General features: G+C 41.1%; 1 long non-coding RNA gene and 1 gene segment (V, D, J or C); one reads left to right on the forward strand and one right to left on the reverse strand.

Annotated features, from left to right (window-relative positions):
* Nucleotides 1-6,809: 6,809 nt before the first annotated feature.
* Nucleotides 6,810-10,031, forward strand: LOC118239793. Its single transcript, XR_004772632.1, has 3 exons — nt 6,810-7,788; nt 8,688-8,768; nt 9,234-10,031. It is a non-coding gene; the product is annotated as an uncharacterized LOC118239793 (long non-coding RNA).
* Nucleotides 10,032-11,125: 1,094 nt separating this feature from the next.
* LOC113838783 lies at nt 11,126-11,531 on the reverse strand. The segment is given in 2 exon segments: nt 11,126-11,406; nt 11,489-11,531. Coding segments are annotated over 2 exon segments (324 nt in total).
* Between the last annotated feature and the right edge of the window lie 10,168 nt (nt 11,532-21,699).

A 21,699-nucleotide genomic window follows, 5' to 3' on the forward strand; every position in this document is an offset into this window, starting at 1 on the left:
CCATCTTTCTTTGATACTTGGCATAGTGTGAATGGGTCTGGGGAGATGCCCACTGCCTGTAATATATACAGTGTTCTCATGTGGAAACATCCCATTCTACTGGACAGTTTTACCTGTGAAGATGATTTCTTCTTAAGCTGCACTGTCTAACTGATAATAATAAAGTTAGTTTAAATAGACTAATGATGATTGAAATTAATACAAGGGAGCTTCACACAGCGAGGGCCTGTGAGTTTCACCTCCACAGATGCATAGACTGTAATTCAGGTTAATGATTAGGGAAAACACTTGAGTCCTTGGAAGCCAAGCTGTCTGAAATTCTTTCCATCTTAATGTTGAAAGATGCATTTACAGCTCTCTGTAAAAGATATTGGAATCCAAGATAGGAATATTTATATTAGGAGATGCTATGAATTGACCCTTTCATTTAAAGCCTTCTCAATAAAAGGAAATCCTGCCTGGTGCAGGAAACCTAGTCAGATGCCCAGGGTATCTCACATCATAGATGGTGGAGGAAAACATTCAACTGCCACTAACTCGCATGATTTCTAACCAAACTCCAACTCTTTGTCTTCATACTTAAAAATATGTGTTGCTATCTCCATTCATCAAGAAAACTTGTTTTGGCAAAAGTTGGAGACAATTACAGAAAACCACAGCAGATCAAAATGCAGAGTTGTTAAGCCCAAGCCTCAACTGATATATCTACAACCCATCTCCTACATCATAGGCTTAGGGATTGTGGTAGAAGAGGAAGTAGAAAGAGTGTGCACCTTAGGAAGGGTAAGTCTGCTCTGAGATTGTGTCTCATAGACATATTAGAGAAGAAACATCTATCATGTCTACCTGACAAGGCTCTTGAAACATGAGCCAAACAAGAATGAAAGGAGCAGACACACCAACATGGAAGGAGGAGTGTTTAACAGGCCTCAGTTCTGGTCAAAATTTTATAGGCACTAAGCAGCCCAGAGCAGGAGGAAGTCTTCAAGAGAATAGAGTATAACTCTAAGTTTTCTATTACCACAAAATCCTGAAAACATATTACAGAAACTGAAGTTGAATTTCATTATTTAGAAATACATAAATCACACACACAGAGAGAAATAAATATTAATAACTTAAAAAGAATGAATTTGAAAGAAAACAGGAGTCTCCAAAGGAAGGTTGGTAGTGAGAAAAGGGAATAGGAAAATGAAGTATAGTATAATCTAAAAAGCTATTCATATTAATTGACAATGAAAACCCAAACTCCTTGTTTCTTGAGTTTCCTTAATTGTCAGATAGACACAAAAATAGTACAAAATGCTTGAGTGATTGCCTAGGAAGAACAAAACCACACCCGGAAAATTCCCTGTCAGGGCACATGCATTACACCCTAGAATTCTGGGGTGGTTCAGTAGGATCAAGAATTATAAATACTCCTTGTATTTATAACATTAGTGAGGCAAGCCTGGGACTCATGATCCCACAAAATATAATACAAAAATTCCTCTAGAGACAATTCCACAAGACATATTACAGGAAGAGATAATTTTGGGCACTGAAAACAAATCTTCCACATCTTCTTTAAGGGTCCTCCTTGTTTACTAGCTTCTCTAGTGGTGTGGATTGTAGGCTGGTAATCTTCTACTCTATGTCTAATATCCACATGAGTGAGGACATATCATGTTTGTCTTTTTGATTGGGTTACCTCTCACAGAATGGTTTCTTCTAGTTCCATACATTTTTCTGCAAATTTCAAGATTCCATTTTTTTTTTTTGCTGTAAATGTACCACATTTTCTCTATCCATTCTTCGATAGAAGGGCATCCGGGCTATTTCCAGTTTCTGGCTATTACAAATAGTTCTGCTATGAACATTGTTGAACAGATGTCCTTGTTGAATGAATGTGCTTCTTTTGGGTATATGCCAAAGGGTGGAATTGCTGGATCTTTTGGTAGACTCATTCCCATTTTCCTGAGGAATCACCATACTGGTTTCAAAGTGGCTGTACAAGTTGGCACTCCCACCAGCAGAGGAGAAGTGTCCCCCTTTCTCCACATCCTCTCCAGCACAGACTGTCATTGTTGTTTTCATTTAAGCCATTCTGGCTGATGTAAGATGGTATCACAGAGTTGTTTTGATTTTCATTTCCCTGATGGCTAAGGATGTTGAGCACTTTCTTATGTGTCTTTCAGGCATTTTTAGATTCCTCTATTGAGAATTGTCTATTTAGTTCTGTACCCCACTTTTTAATTGGATTGTTGGATGTTTTGGAGACTAGCTTCTTGAGTTCTTAGTATATTTTGGAGATCATTCCTCTGTCAGATGTGGGATTGGTGAATATCATTTCCAGTCTGTGGACTGCCATTTTTTCTTGCTGACTGTGTCCTTTGCCTTACAGAAGCTTCTCAGTTTCAGGAGATTCCATTTTTTCAATTGTTGATCTCAGTGTCTGTGCTACTGGTGTAATGTTCACGAAGTGGTCTCCTGTACCAATTAATTCAAGGGTATTTACCACTTTGTCTTCTAATAGGGTTAGTGTGGTTCGGTTTATGTTGAGGTCTTTGATCCATTTTGACTTAAGTTTTGTGCAGGTTGAAAGGCTTGGGTCTATCTGTAGTCTTCTACATGTCCACATCCAGTTATGCCAGCACCATTTTTTAAAGATGTTCTCTTTGTTCCAGCGTATAAATTTGGATTGTTTGTCAAAAATCAGGTGTTTGTAGGTGTGCGGGTTAATATCAGGGTTTTCATCTCTATTCCATTTGTCTACCTGTCTATTTTTGTGCCTATACCAAGCTGTTTTCAGGACTATAGCTCTGTACTAGAGCTTGAAGTCAGGGATGGTGATACCACCCTGAACACACCCAAACTAGTCTGATCTCGGAAGCTAAGCAGGGTAGGGCCTGGTTAGTACTCAGATGGGAAAAGAGTCATTTTTCTTTCCTGCTTCTAAAGTTACTGGGCTTGGTTAGGGCTGAGCTCCCTCTGCGGGCCCTGAGTTCCAATGTAGGGAGGTTTTTGTCTGTGCTCATGCTGAAGTCTCCTCAGTGTGTGTCTTGCACAGTAATATGTGGCTGTGTCCTCAATGGTCACAGAGTTCAGCTGCAAGAAGAACTGGTTCTTGGCTGTGTCTCTGGTGATGGAGATGCGGCTCTTGAGGGATGGGTTGTAGTAGGTGCCACCATTAATTACGTACCCCATACCACTTCTTCCCTAGGAAATGCCTGATCCAGCACCAGTAGTAACCACTAGTGATGGAGTAACCAGTAACAGAGCAAGTGAGGGACAGCGACTGTGAGGGCTTCACCAGGCCAGGTCCTGACTCCTGAAGCTGGATCTGGCACAGGACACCTACAGACAGAGTCAATTCTGTCAATCACATGTTGTCACATCCCCTCATGGACACATGCATGAAATGGTCACACTCACCAGGAAGGGCTGTCACCAGGTACAGAAGACCCAACAGTCTCATCTTCTAGGCTACCTTTTCTCAGAGGTCAGCCTCCTGTGAGAGACCTGTGAGCTTCCACAGCTCAGGAGGGGATTTAACTTAGATCTAGAAGATGCATTTCCATGTGGGGAGTCAGCTTAGTCTTTATAAATGAGAAGGGTTCATACCACTCCATTTTGTTATTACAACATGGCCATTATTTTCCCTGACTTCCTACACTGAGAGTCTGGAAGAAGAGAGCTTTGGCACTCAAGGATCACAGGAAACACATCTTGACATGACGTCCACTTCCTATCCCAATGTCCCCACCAAATTCTTCTCTCCTATATTTTTAAGTATCAGGTCAGTGTTAACCTTTTTTTTTAGACTCTTGGTTTCCTGAGTTCCTTGTTTCCGATTAGGAAGCCCACATGGCCCAAGTTTTGCTTCCCTTCTCCACACATATGATGGGTTTCTGTCTGTCTCATGAATTTTGTTCGCTGTCATCATGTTGTAGCACAGGGTCCACACCTACTTCTCGCTCCATCCAGACTGTGGAATGTAGAGGAAACACCTGTTGATAGAGTCAGCTGCATCCCATACTCCCTCCTCCCTGCTCAACTCCCAAGTCCTCCCCATCATTGTACAGCACCTTGCTCTCTTTTGAAAACAGACATCTATCTAGTGAATAATATCAAATAAAGTAAAATGATATAAAAATTAATATGTTATTACAAGACTAAACAAAACAAAAACTGAAGGGAAAGAGCCCAAGAAATGGCACGAGAAATAGGTATGGTTGCAGAGACCTCCTGATTTACATACTCAGCAATCCCATAAAAACACAAACTTAGAAGCTATACTATATAGTCAAAAGAACTGTAGGACAAAATAAGAGATAAATAAATAAATGTATAAAATGTCAATAAAGCCAGGTGGTCTCTTGAGACAGGGAACCTCCTGAATGCATTTGATTGGATTCCTGATGTCATCAGCTAATGGACCTCAGCCTATGCTTAGGAGTGTTTGATTTCCTCAGTTAGACTCCTTTAGAGAAATCTCATTTTTCATGTGAAGAATGTTATAAATGAAAATAGCTTCTGGTTACATCTGCACTTCTGTCCAATCTAGAACCCAAACTGCTATCAAATTGCAGATCCTACTTTTTCATTACAGAAATTGATCCTACTGTGAGATAAATTGTCTTCATGGTGGTTGAGAGAGCCTTTGAACTGGGTCATTTCTGTTATTGTAGTATTCTGAGGAGAGTGACATAGATTCCACGAACTAACTGACCTTGTATCCTTCTAGGGGAGGTTTCTAACTGTCATATGAGATGGTCACTTGTTGCTTGTACGTGGTTAACTGAGAAAAATAAACTCTTGAGTAGAGTCAGGAAACGCTTTGCTGGCCGCTATTCACTGGTTCCTCGGGCTCTGCATAACTCATTTATTTAGGTTTTCTTTTTGACTGTCTCAAGCAACAATATTTAACAAAGTTATTGATCACACAAATTTAATGTCATTTGAAAATCATAATACTAAATATCAGACTTGTCACACTGTGTTTACTTTGACAGCACATGGTCTCCAATTGATTAAACTCATTCCCAGGGAGGGATTGCTCTGAAATGTTTGTAGACAGATTTGTAATGTCTCCATACATACACAGCTCAGGATGTCCTAGGAATCTTGTGTGACTAGGTATCAGGGCAGCTATAAGAAGGAGTTCTGTGGAGACTGGAAGCTTTACCTCTCCTGAGAAATCCAGTGTGTCCCCACAAATGTCAGTCCTATTAAACTTGTATGAGTCCAGCAAGTTCAATTCTAATAATAACCCATTATTCATATCACTGTTAATCTTTCTGTTGAAGTATCCCTGAAATTCACATATATGGGATATTTCTTTCCTTTCTATCCTGACAGGAAGATTTCTATTTGAGCAAGAGAGTTCATGATGTCATGAACACTTTACCTTCCAAAGACTAGAGGGCACTATGCCTTTGAGGATAAAGGAATTTTGTTCACCCTTACTTGTTGCAGGAAACAATCCTGAGTATCATGTTATCTGCTCGAAATGGCCCAGAAGTTAAGGAGGGAAAACAAGGAACTTTGAGAAGAAATTCCAGGTGGAAAATAAACACACTGGCAAGAAAACAGACAAAAGAATCAGCTCTCAACCTGAGAATGCTCATGTATGTGAGAGGAGACAGGTCACATGGGAAGGAAATTGGATTTGCTAGCAACAAGTTTGGTTTAGGCAGCTTGTTGACTTTATATGAGTAAAGATGTTTAAGTCAGAAAATCCACTTTGGTGATTGTTCTTATTATTGTTCTCTTAATATAAATTGTCAGATTTTGCCATGATATCCAGACAGAATTATCTCTGTTTTAGATATTCTCTGTTTGTACAGTCAAGGTGAATGTACATTCTCCTAAGTAAAAAAGAATACAAAACCAAAATCAGCATTGATAGATAGAAATAATCAGGTTCAGATATGTCAAAGTTATAATAAAGCATTGAATCAACAGAAGTCATAAGTGGCCCTTTGTGCCTCTTAGAAGAGAAATATTGTGTATGGGGGAGGTGTATTGTGCACCATAAACCAATGTCCAGTAAATGCCAATCAATATCAATCTAGAACCTGCATCAAGAGATTCCAATTTCAGGGAACAGGGGAATGATTACCTAGGGCTCCTAATGGCATGAACTCTTCTCTTACACTGCCAGCTTGGAAACACATGGCTCTGGCCCCAATGTTATCTGAGCGTGAGCCCAAAGTAGCAAATCCTACACCCTGAGGACTCCATAGCATGACATTCAGCACCTTCTCTAACATGAAAATAATAATAAACTTAACTACAACTTACAAAAACAATTCAATTAGAATTACTTATAAATAAATGTCTAAAATTAGATTCATGAGGAAAGGTAAACTGACTCCCAACAACTCTATGGGAACAACATAGTATTTGGTCGATATCAGGTATAGCAAACTGAATTTTGAAAAGGGTTTTTCTTTGCCCTGATATTGTTGGGTTGTATTTTACTGTTCAAATTCATATAAGAGTATATTCACAGCTACACCAGCAAAAGGTCCAGTCTCTTCGATTTAAAGGTTGTTTGTATCCCAATGTACTGACACAGCTAGTCTTTGTTTTGGTTTCATTAAAGAAGCATGTCAAAGGAGGTAGTCACTGATAAAGATGTGTGATGGGGAATGTACTACTATGTATGTTTATCTTATTGATTATTGAATAAAATACTGTTTGGCCAATGAGACAGCAAGTTAGACGGAAGTAGGAATCAAAGAGGATTCTGGGAAATGTAGTAGAGAAGCTGAACCAGGCAGGAAGTGACATATCAAAGAGACTCATATTTAAGCGAAAGAGAAACAGCAAGGGACCTCTTTTCCCCTCGGCTCCTGCTTCAGCGGCACGATGTATTCACCAGCTAGAAGGGATGCCAATAAGGCGTCCGATAAGATAAGTTTTATAGAATATATAGATGTAAGATAATTGAGACTGAGCTAACAGATGAGAATCCTAGTCATTGGCCACGCATCATTGTAACTAATACAAGTCTCTCTGTGTATTCATTTGTGCCTAACTCGGGCAGGCGGCTGTTGTAAAGCTCACACGTGGCAATGGGTCTCAGGCAGCTTTTGGTGGAAAGATTTATCATAACAGATGTGGTCAAGCATGGTGCATTGTAGGGCACATCTTGAATCAGCATCACATAATTCTCAGGCATCTTTGCTTTGGAAAAGTTGACAAAGGCACTATTGTATTATGAGGAGGAGACAGTCAAAGGGACACTCAGATTGAATATTTCTGAGTAAGTCCCTAGGCTGATCTTTTCTATCATCTTAGCCCCAAGGCAGCTTCCTGCTCCTCCAGGGTTTCTGACACACTCAGGATGTGGTTGCAACACTGTGTTGTCTGGCACAGTAATAGACTGCAGAGTCCTCAGATGTCAGGCTGTTGGGCTCCATGTAGGCTGTGCTGGAGGATGTGTCTACCGTCAATGTGGCCTTGTGTTGGAAATTCTGATTGTAGCCAGTACCACTATTTCCAGGGTCAATCCATCCAATCCACTCCAGACCCTGTCTAGGCTTCTGTTTCACCCAGCTCATGTAGTGGCTGTTGAAGGTGTAGCCTGAAGCCTTGCAGGACAGCTTCACTGAGGCTCCAGGCTTCACCAGCTCAGCAGAGGACTGATGAAGGAGGATTTGGCAGTGGACACCTGTGGAGAGAAAGGCAGAGTGGATGTCACTGTCACCTGAGAACATGGCCCCTCCTCAAGCCTGGAACTTGGAGCCCTCACCTGTAGCTGCTGTCACCAGGAAGAGGATGATCCAGCTCCATCCCATGGTGAGGACCTGTGTGCTCAGTGACTGTGGAGAGGACACTGATCATACGTTGTTGGTGGTTGTGGACATCCCTGTATTTACCACATAGACTCACATGATTTGCATATTCATGAGCAGGGTATTTTGTATTTAAGAACCCAGTCCAGCTGGAGAGGAAGGAGGTGGAGGACACCTGGGTCAGGCAGCAGGATGCTGAGGTCCAAGTCCTCATCCTGTCTGTGGTAGTAGCCATTCCTGGACCTGTGCAGATGCTGTGGATATAATATGAGCCTAATCGCTCAATTTAAAAATAGAAAAAAAAAACAAGTCACTATTGTCTTTTCCTGACAAAATTGATTCAGAGCTCCTAAATTGGGAGAATTTCCATTCTTTTTCAATATATAAGCTATTAATATTTTCTTTTCAGCATGTTGTGGATGTGTGTTCCTGGTGGCTTTTTTTGTTTTTTAAAATCCTCTTCTTTTTTATATTTCTTTGCTTTCTCTACAGAGAAAGAAATTTTGTGGGGAACTGGTAGGAATATGGAAAAGATCTGAAAGGATTTTGGTGTGGAATCTCATCAGAATATATTGCAGGAAAAAAAACAGTTTTACAAAAATAAAAAGTAAAAAAAAATATAAAGAAATGAAGGGGAAAATGAAAATCTATGTAATATGCAACAAGGAAGTTTTCTGTGTGAAAATTTTAGACTTCACATATCAACTGTAGCAGGTATTGTTCAGCTAAGAAACTTTAAGAAGGGAATCCACAGCGGCTCTGGTGTCCCTCTAATCCTCATCTGATTGACATCCTAGTGATTATTGGCTCAACTGTGCCCCCTACAGTTCTTACAATTTTTATACTCTTATTATTCTGATAAGAGTATAAACAGTTGTATTGCTCACAATTATCTTGCTACAGCTTCTGTCTTGCAGTGTTCCCTCCATCCTGGCCTGGTTAAAATTCACTTCTCACTGACAATAATCAGGAGACTCTGCCTTGGTGAGTAATATCCTTTGCTTACAAGGTTTGTATCAACGTGACTGATACGGTTGTTGAAAAAATATTTGCCCAAAACAAAGCAGAAATAGGTCATCTCACAGTCATTAAATATAGCTTATGCATGTATGTCTTTTCTTCAGTAACCCTGGGAAATATTGAGAAATTAATCCACAGACTTCTGGTGTCCAGAAGTGTGCCTAACCTGCAGGTTCCCTGTGGTCACCCTATGTCACTGACAGCCATGTGGCCTTAGCTCACCCTGGTGTTAGGGAATACACACTGGATCCCTTGGTTTTCACCTTCACACTGTGATGTTCAATAAACTGTATTTGTCTTGACCTCACTAACCTACTATTGTGTAGTCATTTAGTTCTCAAAAACATTTTCTCCCACAGCTGAGGTCACTATAATTGAATCCAGAGAAGGCTCAGGACTGGAAAAGTAGATTTTCTTTTCATTTTTCAGATTCCTGAAACCTGCTATCCTTAACCCTGAACCAACACCAACCATCAACTTCTCCCAGTGATCTTCTCTAACTCACAGGTAAACACTGCAGCTTCCCTACACTCAGCTGAGTCACAGTGCTCACAGCAGTGAGCATGCAGACAACATTAACATGAAAACAGCAGAAAACAGAAAACTGAGATAAGGAACTGTGTTGCCAATGGAAGGAAGATAGAACAGAGACCTGAGATGACATCACCTGGCTGGTGCCCAGTGTCACTTAGACTTTCCACAAGATGGGGAACAAGAAACACCTGCAAAGGAGTCATTACATGGGACTTGGGTTTAAATTAATCCATACAAGGATATAAATTTCCAGCGTGCATTGTGTAAAAATGTGAATTATCTGTACTCCATTAGAGCACTACCACATGGGAAGCTGGAAAAAGTACACATCCTGTTTCCCGTCTACCTGTGGTAATAGAATTCACTCATGGAAGCTCTCCATTCCATGCCTCATGATAGGAAACACATACAGAGTTCTTTAGATTATTTAAATTTCCCTGTGATTTCCTGAACTTATCATCACCAAGTCTGAAAGTTAGAGACCTGAGAGGAAAAACATGGAGAGTTTTGTTTTATGTGTATTTGACCTAACAGCAAGTGGCAGATGGGTATCTTAGTTGCTCCATGGGGTCATAATGATATGCTTATTACAAAATAAGCAATTATTAATTGTCACAAATAAGTTGTAGCAAAGGGTCCATAGGATTTTTATTACTCAGCATGTGAAACCACATATTCTAAGTTGAAGTTGAAATAGGCATGTCTGTCTGGAAACTCACGGGCACACTCATATGACATGAGGACATCCAGGTGTTTTGAGTAGGCTCAGCAGTTCCTAAAGGGCTATGCGTTTCTCAAGCTCCTCTGAAGGGTGGTTGTATCTGAGTTCACACTGAAGTGTCCTCCCATGTCTCTGGCACAGTAAGGCATGGCAAATGTTTCAGATATATGAAAACATGTCTAGTGGATTTATTTTCAATGACACTGATGCTGGAGTTGAAGTCCCAAATACCAACTGTGTTCTAGTAGTTTATATATGGTCCCAGATTCTTCTATGACACATTTACAAAATAATGATTATGAGTGTAAATGCATGAGAATTTGTTTAATGTGATATTTTAATCACAATACAAAATTTGTAACTTTTGAATGAATTATCCCAACTTTCAGTAGGGGTAAGACCTTCACAAGAGTCTTTGTGTCTCTGTCATGGACATCTAACCTCAGGAAATCCCTGCCCTACATTACAGGACGGGTGATATAAGTGCAGGGATGGGTTGATCACATTTTAGTCTGTGGCACATTTCTTAGGCATAGCAGCAACTGTTTCATGTTAATAATCTAGGAAGTGCTGTGATGTGCACTTGTATCTGAGAGTGGAAGGAATGACGAATGAAACATAGAATTAATATGTAATGGGACAAGTACTCCAATGCCAAGGCCAGCTAACTTTCAAAAAGATGATTTTATAAAAAATATATTCCTAAGACAGGAGAGAAAGCTCAGCTCTTATGTGCTAGCAACAAAACCAAAAAGCCAAGAAATAGTACTATGCACTCTGTCTCCAGTGAGACAGTGAGAAGGAAAAAATAAGATATTAAATAAAGATAACATTTCATCCTCAAAGAGAGAAAAAACCCTGTCTTCTCTGGGATTAGGGAGTAGGAAGCAAAGTTACAGGAAACCAGGTGTTTTTCTTTCCACCTCTAAAGACTTAGAGTTCCTGGACTTCATGAGGGATGAGCACCTCCTGCTGGCCCAGAGCTAATCTGCAAGGGGGTTTGTGTCTGGGCTCATGCTGAAGTCCCCTCACTGTGTCTCTTGCACAGTAATATGTGGCTGTGTCCTCAGTGGTCACAGAGTTTCAGCTGCAGGAAGAACTGGTTCTTAGCTGTGTCTCTGGTGATGGAGATGCGGCTCTTGAGGGATGGGTTGTAGTCAGTGCCACCACTATAACCTATGTACCCCATCCATTCCAGCTTCTTCCCTGGGAACTGCCTGATCCAGTTCCATGAGTAACCATAGGTGGTGATGGAGTAACCAGTGACAGAGCAAGTGAGGGACAGCGACTGTGAGGGCTTCACCAGGCCAGGTCCTGACTCCTGAAGCTGGATCTGGGACAGGACACCTGCAGACAGGAAGAGTCAATTCTGTCAATCACATGTTGTCACATCCCCTCATGGACACATGTATGAAATGGTCACACTCACCAGGAAGGGCTGTCACCAGGTACAGAAGACCCAACAGTCTCATCTTCTAGGCTACACCTCCTTTTCTCAGAGGTCAGCCTCCTGTGAGAGAGATGTGAGCTCCCAAAGCCCAGGAGGGGATTTAACTTAGAACTAGAAGATGCATTTGCATGTGGGGAGTCAGCCTTGTCCTTATAAAAGAGGAGGGTGGATACCACTCCATTTCCTCATTACAACACAGCCATCACTGTGTCTCATTTGCTATAGTGTGTGTCTGAGGTAAGACAGTTTGGGGACCACAGGGTTCACAGGACACACACAATGGCATGACCCCACCTCCACTTTCTAGACCAATGCCCCGAAATCTTCTGCTCCTGTATATGTTTTTTTTTTTTTTGCTTTTTTCCATTCATTTATTTCTTAACATTTTACATATTATTATTCTTTAATTAATTAATTTTATATTCAAATTCCATTTTCTCCTCCCTCCTCTCCCTTCCCTTCTCCCACTCCCCCCACCTCCCATCTGCTCCTTGTAGAGCATAAGTCCTTCCCTAGGAATCTACTAATTCTGTCCATCATCTCCTTGAGGCTGACCAAGGTGCCTCCCCACCTCCTGGCTCCCCTGTGTCTAGGCTGGGCAGGTTCTCTCTCCATTTAGAATGGGCTCCACTAAGTCTGATTGTGCATTAGAGTTAGATCTTGTTCACACCATCAGTGGCCTCATGTATTGTCCCAGCTGCACCACTGTCACCTATATTCAGGGAGTCTTGTTCAGTCTTATGCAGGTTCCCCATTAGTCAGACCTGAGTCACTGATCTCTCACTGTCTCAGGTCTGCTGATTCTGTGGAATCCCAATCATGATTTTGACCCCTTTGTTCATATCATCCTTCCTCCCTCACTTTGTTTGTACCCCAGGAGCTTGGCCCATTGCTTAGTTGGGGATTTCTGCATCTGCTTCTCTCTGTTTATGGTAGAGGGTTAAAGCTTCTCTGGGGTTGATGATTGTAGTCTGTGTATCTTTAGCTTCATTTCTGGTATCCACTTAAGATTGAGTACATACTATATTTGTTTTGTGGGAATGGATTTCCTCACTCAGGCTGTTTTTTTTCTAGCTTAGTCCATTTGTCTGCAGATTTTAGGATGTCTTTGTTTCTTACTGCTTAGTAGTACTCCATTGTGTAAATATATCACAGTTACTTCATTCATTATTTGGTTATGGGGCATCTAAGTTATTACCAAGTTCTAGATTTTATGAATAATGCTGCTATGAACGAAATTGCTGCTTCTGTATTTTTATGTCTCATGTCAAATCCAATCTACTATTTACAATTGGCATCCTGAGTTCCTGGTTTCTGATTAGGAAGACAACACTGCTCAAGTTTTTCTTCCCTTTTCCAGCCAAGTAATGTTTTCCCATCTTTCCTAGAAAGTTAGCACACTGTCATGTCATTGCAGCATGTGGTCCATACCTACTTCTGTTACGATAAATCTTTCCGCCAAAAGCTGCCAAGCCCCCAACGCCATGTTTGCACAGTATGCCTTGTGCCTGCCTGAGTTAGGGCCCCAAGTAGGGCACAGAGACACTTGTATTAGGTATAATGCTGCTTGGCCATTGACAAGGATTCTCATTTGTTAGCTCAGTCTTAATTATCATAAATCAATATATTTTATAAGACTTATTGACGCCTTCCAATGGCACTCTCCCTTACTGTTGGATCATATCACTGCTGGAGGATGCAAAGGGGAAAAAGGGATACTTCCTGTTTCTCCTTGCTTAAATGAGTCTCCTTGCTATGTCACCTTCTGCCTGGATCACCACTTCCCTACTACATTTCCCAGAATCCTCTTTGACTCCTAGTCCTGTCTAACTTGCTATCTCATTAGCCAAACAGTATTTTATTTATCATCCAGCAAGACAAACACATACACAGAAGCACTTCCCCATCATGCTTTTCCTCCTTCCTGACTGCAGAATGTAGAGGAAACACAGGCTGATGGGAGAAGCTTCTTCCCATACTTCCTCCTCCCTCCTCAACTCCCAAGTCCCCCATCCGTATTCACCACCTTGCTGTCTTTTGACAACAAATAGGATTCTGGTGAATAAAATACAATCAAGTACACTTAGATAAAAATTGACACATTTGAACAGGAGAAAACAAACAAAAACTGAATGACAAGACTCCACGAAAAGGCACAAGAAACAGGTATGGATGCAGAGACCACCAGATTTATATACTCAGGAATCCCACAAAAAGCCAAAATGAGAAGTTGTAGTATATAGGCAAAGGAACTCTAGGACAAAACCAGAGATAAATAGATAAATATATAAAATAGAAATAAAGCTATGTGATATAATGATACAGGAAACCTTCCAAAGGTATTTGAATTAGATCCTGATGGCATCTGCTGATGGAAATGAAGCCTGTGCTTAGGACTATTTGGTTTCCTCCACCTGACACTCTTTGAGGAATGTCATTTTTCAATTTAAAGGTGTTATGAATTGGAGATAGGTTCTAAGTTAGTGATGGGACCACATGCACACCTCCTTGTGCTCTAGAACCCCATCTGCTGTGGACAAATGCATGTCCTGGTTTTCCAATAGAGAAATTCTTTCTACTCTGAGAAAACTGGCTTCATCGTGATTGAGAGAGTCTTTGAACAAGGTCATTTCTGTTATTATAGCATTCCCAGGAGAGTGACACAGATTCGAGGAACTAACGGATCCTGTGTCCTTCTAGGGGAGGGTTCTAACTGCCATAGGAGATGGTCTCCTGGGCCTTGTATGTGGTTAACTGAGAGGAATAAACACTGAGTAGAGTCAGGAAACACCCTTGCTGGTCTCTCTGCACTTACTCCCCAGGCTCTGCATGAATGATTTATTTTGGTTTTCCTTTTTGATCCCTCATAGCAAAAATAGAAATGTTATTGATCATATGGACTTGTCATTTTAAAATCATAATACACAATTTCAGACTGTGTACCTCTGTGTTTTCGTTGACAGAACATTGTCTCCAATTGATTATTTTCACCCCATGCAGGGATTGCTCTGAAATGTTTGTAGACAGTTTTATTCTCTATTAGCAATCCTTTATAGGTCAGGAAAGTTGTCTGAAGAACCTTGTGTGAATGGAATGCAGCAGGGTAGACATAAGAAGGAGTTCTGTGGTGAATGGAAGCTTTGACTATTCTTGAGAAATCCAGTCTCTCCCCACAGAAGTCAGGCCTATGAACCTTGCATTAATCCAGCAAGTTCATGTCTAACAACAACCCAACCTTCATATCACTGTTAGTCTTTCTGTTGAGAGTTCCCAGGGATATACAGATAAGGGAATCCTCTTTACTTTCTATCCTGAGGCTGTGGTTTATATCTGAGCAAGAGAGTTCATGATGCTGATGAACCTTTATACTGCACATAAACCATTAGGAGGACACTGGGGCTTGGAGGAAAATAAATTTTTATATTTAAATTGTCAGATCGTAGCCATGTTATCAATGGCAGAATTATTTTGCCCGATATTCAGCTTATGTACAGCCAAGGTATTGTGTTCTCCTAAATAAAACAGAACATAAACAAAAAGCCTACATAGACAGAATTGCTTAGATACAGATATATGAAAGTTACAAATGAGTCAAATTAAGAGTGGATATAGCAGTTGTCCTCGGTAGTAGAGTGGTGAGTATCCCTGCCTGTCACTCGGGAGACCGGGGACCAGGGTTTGATTCCCCGAGGGGGAGACTAGCAGCCTCTTTCTGTCTTGGAGGTACATGCTTTAACCCCAGCACTCGGGAGGCATTGGCAGAGGCAGAGGATCTCTGTGAGTTTGAGACCAGCCTGGTCTACAAGAGCTAGTTCCAGGACAGCCTCCGTAGCCACAGAGAAACCCTGCCTTGACATACCAAAAAAAAAAAAAGAAAAGAAAAGAAAGAAAGAAAAGAAAACAAAAAACGAATGGATATAAGTTGGCCATGACACCTATACACCTATAAAAATAAAAATCTCTCAATCTCTCAATCTCTCTCTCTCTCTCTCTCTCTCTCTCTCTCTCTCTCTCTCTCTCCGTGTGTGTATGTGTGTGTGTGTGAGTGTGTGTGTGTGTGAGTGTGTGTGTGTGCGCGTGTGCGCTCGTGCATGCGTGCGTGCGTGTGTGCGTGCTTGTGTATGTGTTGGTGTGGAGACTGAGGTTATCATGTGCAATACACTGTTGTCCACTCAGTGTCAATCAGTGTCAAAATAAACCTTGTGACAAAGACAATGAAATTGGGGAAACAGGGGAATGATCAACTGGGCTCCTGATGACATCAATGCCTTTTACATCACCAGTTTCCAATCCCACTCCTCTGGCCCATGTCATATGAGCAGGAGCCCAGAATGCCTGCAAAGTGACAGATTCTATATGGAGAGGACCTCACAAAATGATATTTGGCTCCAACGTAATCTCTCAAATGATACAAAATTTGATTGCTACCAACAAAAGCAATACAGGATTGGACTTACCTATAAATGATTACATAGAATTTAAATTATGAGGAAACATAAAAAGACACCACAAATCTATGGAGAAAACTCCACCAAAGTATTTGGTGTGCTGTTAGATACATTACTGAATTTAATGAAAGGTGTTTTTGTTTGTTCAGCTATTGTTGACTTTTATTTTCCTAGCAAAATTCATATTATAGTGTATACCCAGATACGCCAATAACAATTCTAGAATCTTAGATTTAAAGGATACACACACACATACACCTCATAATGTATTGTCACAGAGTCTTTTTTTTCTGTTTCATTAAAGCAGAAGCATGTCAATGGAGGTGGTCACTGATAAAGTTCTCATCAATGTCTAGTTACAGCTGGAGTACAGGGCTTACTCAGTCATCACCACTTCATTCTCAGATGGCATTTGGAAAGCTTGACAAACACCCTATAGGACTGTTAGGAGGACGATGAAAAAGGGGCACCCAGATTTATGAATTCTGAGAAAGTCCCCAGGCTAATCTTCTGTATCATCTCAGCTTCCTGCTCCTCCAGGGTTTCTGACACACTCAGCATGTGGTTGCAACACTGTGTTTCTCCCACAGTAACAGACAGCAGAGTCAGACTGCTGAGCTCCATGTAGACTCTGCTGGAGGATTTGCCTCTTGTCAGTGTGGCCTTGCCCTGGAACTTCTGATTGTACTTAGTGTTACCACTATCAGGATCAATTCTTCCAATCCACTCCAGGCCCTGCCCAGGCTTCTGCTCAACCCAGTGCATATAACCAATAGTGAAGGTGTAGCCTGAAGTCTTGCAGGATATCTTCACTGAGGCCCCAGGCTTCACCAGCTCAGGCCCAGACTGCTGCAGCTGGACCTGGGAGTGGACACCTGGAGAGAAATGCAGAGTGGATGTCACTGTCACCTGAGTGCATTTTCCATCCTTAACTCTGGAACTTGGTGCCCCTTACCTGTAGCTGCTGTCACCAGGAAGAGGATGATCCAGCTCCATCCCACGGTGAGGACCTGTGTGCTCAGTGACTGTGGAGAGGACACTGATCATGTGTTGTTTGTGGTGTGAACATCCCTGTATTTACCACATAGACTCCTGTGATTTGCATATTCATGAGCAGGGTGCTTCTTAGATAAGGACCTGGTCCAGCTGGAGAATGAGGAGGTAGAGGAGACCTGGGTCAAGCAGCAGGATGCTGAGGTCCAAATCCTCATCCTGTCTGATGAAGGAGCCATTCCTGAGACCTGTGCAGACCCTACAGAAACATCAAGGCCTAATCATTCATTTACACATAGAATTGGAACCTGAGATATTTGGTCCTCGAGGTGAAGAGACTGGGTTCCGTTGGTACTATTAATTGTGATTGGATATTTCCAAAGCTCCTTAAATTAGCAGAATTAGTATTCTTCTCACATGGAGGAACAATATTTGCTTTGCTTTCCCAGCTGTTTGCAGCTCTGTGTTTCCCATGTTTGTGTGTCTGTGTCTCTGTGTGTGTGTGTGTGTGTGTGTGTGTGTGTGTGTGTGTGTGTGTGTGTGTGTGCATTTGGTCTTGTATTCTTTGTTTTTGCCCATGTGTTTCTTTTTATAGAGACAAAGAAAGGCTGTGTAGTTGAGTGGTAAAGAGATAGTAAAAATCAGGGAGGAATTGGGCAGTGAGATTGTGATCTAAAAATACTATATGAAAAAATTTCAAATACCAAAAATAAATAAATCTTAATAAATCAAACAAGAAAATAAAATGTGCAATATTTAACAAAGAGTTTTACTGTATTTGAATATTGGGGAATTCACATACAACCTTCAGTATGTGCTGTTCATGTATAGGCTTTTATAAGAATTCCAGAGAACATGGAGTCCCCTCCTAACCTCATCTCATTTCTGTCCTGCTGATTTTTGGCTCCACTGTGACCCCTGCTGGTCCTGAGCACCAGTGCAAGTTAGTATGTATTAGTTTACACTCAACCTTCACAGTGTAGCTTGAGCAGTAAGACATTCATGCTACTTCCGTGTTCACAGAGCTCAGCTGCGTGGGAAAGGGGTGCTTGTTTTCCAGGAAAAACTGAATGGATGTGACAGAGAATGATTTTACGTGGTTCCTGTATCATTACTAATGTTCCTCTAAAGTGGCCGGGGATTTTCCTGCTGGCAGTTGGATCCAGCTCGTCATTACCCTCTGCTTCTACAGAGTGACTACAGAGAATTATGGCATGCTAACTCACTGCACTTTGAAAATTAATCTTCTTGTTATTGCTTGACCCATCACATTTTGTGAGGCATCATGGAGTTGGTCCAGTCCTGCTACATTGAGAGGAAAATGTCATAGGTTTCCAGGAAAGAGTCCTTGGCTCCTGGGATATTGTGTGCCTTCCAGTTCCTGATAAGCCCAGGTGGGATCTTCTTCACTGTCTGTCTCACTGTATTTGTCTCTGTCCTCATCTCCTGGTCTTGGATCCATCTTCTCTGATTCAGAAAGTCCATGGGCCTAAATTTTCAAATGTACACAGAGATAAAAATTTCCCTAAACCTCTTATTTGAGCTTTCTCCCTAGTCTATTTGTTGCATCACATTTAAACCAAATGCAGACTGCTCCAGGCTTTCCCTCAAAATTTGCATCCTGAAACAGGTTTAAAATGGCTCATCTCCTAGGGTCCAGGCCCAGAAATTGCTCCAACTAATGCCCACATGTCTCTAGCCTAGAAGTTTCCTTAGAACCTGATCAGCCTGCATTTGACCAGCATTCCAGCTTCTTCTGTCCCACCCTGTTGTGGGAATTCACCCACCCAATAGTCTTTTAGGTTCCAGCCCCTTCCTGTTGGACACTCAGGTGCTGCATGCAGACAGAGAGAGGAGCTCTTGTCTTCAACTGTGTTTGCAGATCAGGTCTCAGCTTCCAGATCTCTGGGCAGAAGACCTCAGTGGTTCTCTATCTATTTTTATTCATGAGTAAGTCCCAAATAAATACCTGACTTCCCTTTATCCAGGTTTTCATGGAATCTATTACAGTCAACCATTACAGCACCCAACAATGATGCCTCAGTGTGACAACATGTGATTGACAGAATTGACTCTTCCTGTCTGCAGGTGTCCTGTCCCAGATGCAGCTTCAGGAGTCAGGACCTGACCTGGTGAAGCCCTCACAGTCGCTGTCCCTCACTTGTTCTGTCACTGGTTTCTCCATCACCACCAGTGGTTATGACTGGAACTGGCAGTTCCCAGGGAAGAAGCTGGAGTGGATGGGGGACATAACTAGTACTGGTGGCACCTACTACAACCCATCTCCATCTGTAATACTAAAAAAATAAGAAATTGGATTATTACTACCAAAAACATTTCAATTAGCCTTACTTATAAATAAATGTCTAAAATTAGATTCATGATGAAAGGTACCATGACTCCCAAAAACCTATGGGAACAACTTCAAACAACGTACTTAGTGTGACAATAGGTACAGCAAACTGAGCTTTGAATAGGGGTTTTTATTTGCCCAGATATTGTTGATCTGCATTTTACTGTACAAATTCACATAGTAGTTTATTCACAGCTACAAAAACAAAGGTTCCATCATTATAATGATGAACTTTCCAACATTCATTGTGTAAAAATGTGAATTATCTACACCACATTAGAGCACTAACACATGGGGAGCTGGGAAAAAGTACAGGTCCTGTTTCCCATCTTTGTGGGGTAATAAAATTCATTCATTGAAGTACTCCATTCCACCCCTCATGATGGGAAACAAATACAAAATTGTTTAGATTATGTAAACTTCTCTGTGATTTCCAGAACCTATCATCACCAAGTCTGAATATTAGGACTTGAGAGGAAAAACATGGAGAGTTTTATTTTATGTGTATTTGACCTAACAGCAAGTGGCAGATGGGTATCTTAGTTGCTGCATGGGGTCATAATGATATGCTTATTACAAAATAAGCAAATATTAATTGTCACAAATAAGATGTGGCAAAGGGTCCATAGGATGTTTATTAAACAGCATGGGAAACCACGTATTCTAAAATGAATTTGAAATAGGCTTGTTTGTCTGGAAACTCATGGACACACACATATGTAATGAGAACATCCAGGTTTTGTGAGTAGTAATAAATAACCGTGTCCTCAGTTCTCAGGTTGTTCATTTACAGGTAAGCCATGCTTTGGGAATCAACTCTGGAGATGGTGAATCTTCCTTTCACCAAATCCACTTAGTAGGTTACATAATTATTACTAGTTTAGTTCTTATATGAGCAACCCACTCCAGCCGCTTTCCTGGAGCCTGGCGGATCCAGTGCACGGCAGAGTCAGTGAAGGTGAATCCAGAGGCCGCACAGGGGAGTTTCAGTGACCCTGCAGGCTTCACCAATCCTCCACCAGACTCAACCAGCTGCCCCTCACAGTGGACATCCTCAAACAGAGAGGATCCTGATGAAGAAACTGTCACAAAGTCTACTGTCTCTCTCACTCATGTCTCCTCACACACTCAGCATCCCGTGTTATCTAGCTTTTAAAAGAGCAACAAAGAAAACCCAGTACAGCCCCAACCCCATGTTGATTGTCGTGTTTTCAGTGCTGCTCACTGAATGGGAAGACAGGGCTAGAGTCCTCTGCCTGACCTGCAGGGTGAGGGCAGGGCTGGTTTTCATGAGAAGAGAGAGGCTGTATTTGCATAGCTCCCTGCTATATATTACTCTCTGGTGTGTGTGAGCCTTAGAGGCAGCAGGTAATGGTGCAAATATCTTCGAGAAAATGAACCAGTGAGGACCATGATTCCATTAAAATATTTTACAGTATTTGCTTGTAAAAATATTCAGCATCCTGAATTTATTTTTCTTTTATCACATGAATTCTTCACTCCTTTTCTTACCAGATATAATACAGTAATTTCATAGAAGTTTAAAAATTAAACATAACAATTTGAAAATTCAGTGGGAACTAATGTAAAGATGGATGAATACTGACGTGTACATTACATTACAACATTGAAACTGGGCTGGGACAGCATGGAGGGAAAGTTTAACATGCACAAGACACAAGTTTTATCCTCATTGTAGAATACATATGCATATATATTTATATATTATATATATACATACATACATATGTATAATAAATATATATTAAATGAACACTAATAGTACAGAGGCTAATCCTTGTGAAATACTGAACACATCACAAACCACTTTTACATATATGCCACATGTTTGTGTTTGGGGTGTCTTAGTTAACATCCTTGGCAATTGTGCCATTAATTTCCTCAAACTAAATACAGGATCCCTCTCTGTGGTTACAACAGGACAGAGAGGAGTCTGTTTCTTGGTCTGTAGTGCCGTGGGTTATGTCTTCCCATCTCTCCAATCCCTCTCCAGATGTAGAATTTTCTTCGTGGTTGTGGGATCAGTCTCAAGTGGCCCCCTAAAATAGTCACTCTGTATTAGAAAGGAGAGTTGAGAGGTAATCATTTAATTAAGTTAATTAATTAATTGATTGATTGATTAATATAACTCTTAGAGAATCATTGTTATGGCTAAGAGATCTTACCGACTATGACATTATTGTTTCTGTGGCACTTGCAGAAAATTGGCTTCATTTAAAGTAAGTAAATGCAGTGAGCTGATGATCTGAAGTCATTTCTACTTTGAGTCCCTTGATGACCAAATCATTTCTCTGACAGTTTTCACTAATTTAGCTTGGTTATTTGTGGGTAAGCAAAAGGAAGAAACTCCTAACAGATGTGGTGACTACCCGTCA

Source organism: Cricetulus griseus, unplaced genomic scaffold (assembly GCF_003668045.3).
Source record: "Cricetulus griseus strain 17A/GY unplaced genomic scaffold, alternate assembly CriGri-PICRH-1.0 unplaced_scaffold_183, whole genome shotgun sequence".
Taxonomy (NCBI): domain Eukaryota; kingdom Metazoa; phylum Chordata; class Mammalia; order Rodentia; family Cricetidae; genus Cricetulus; species Cricetulus griseus.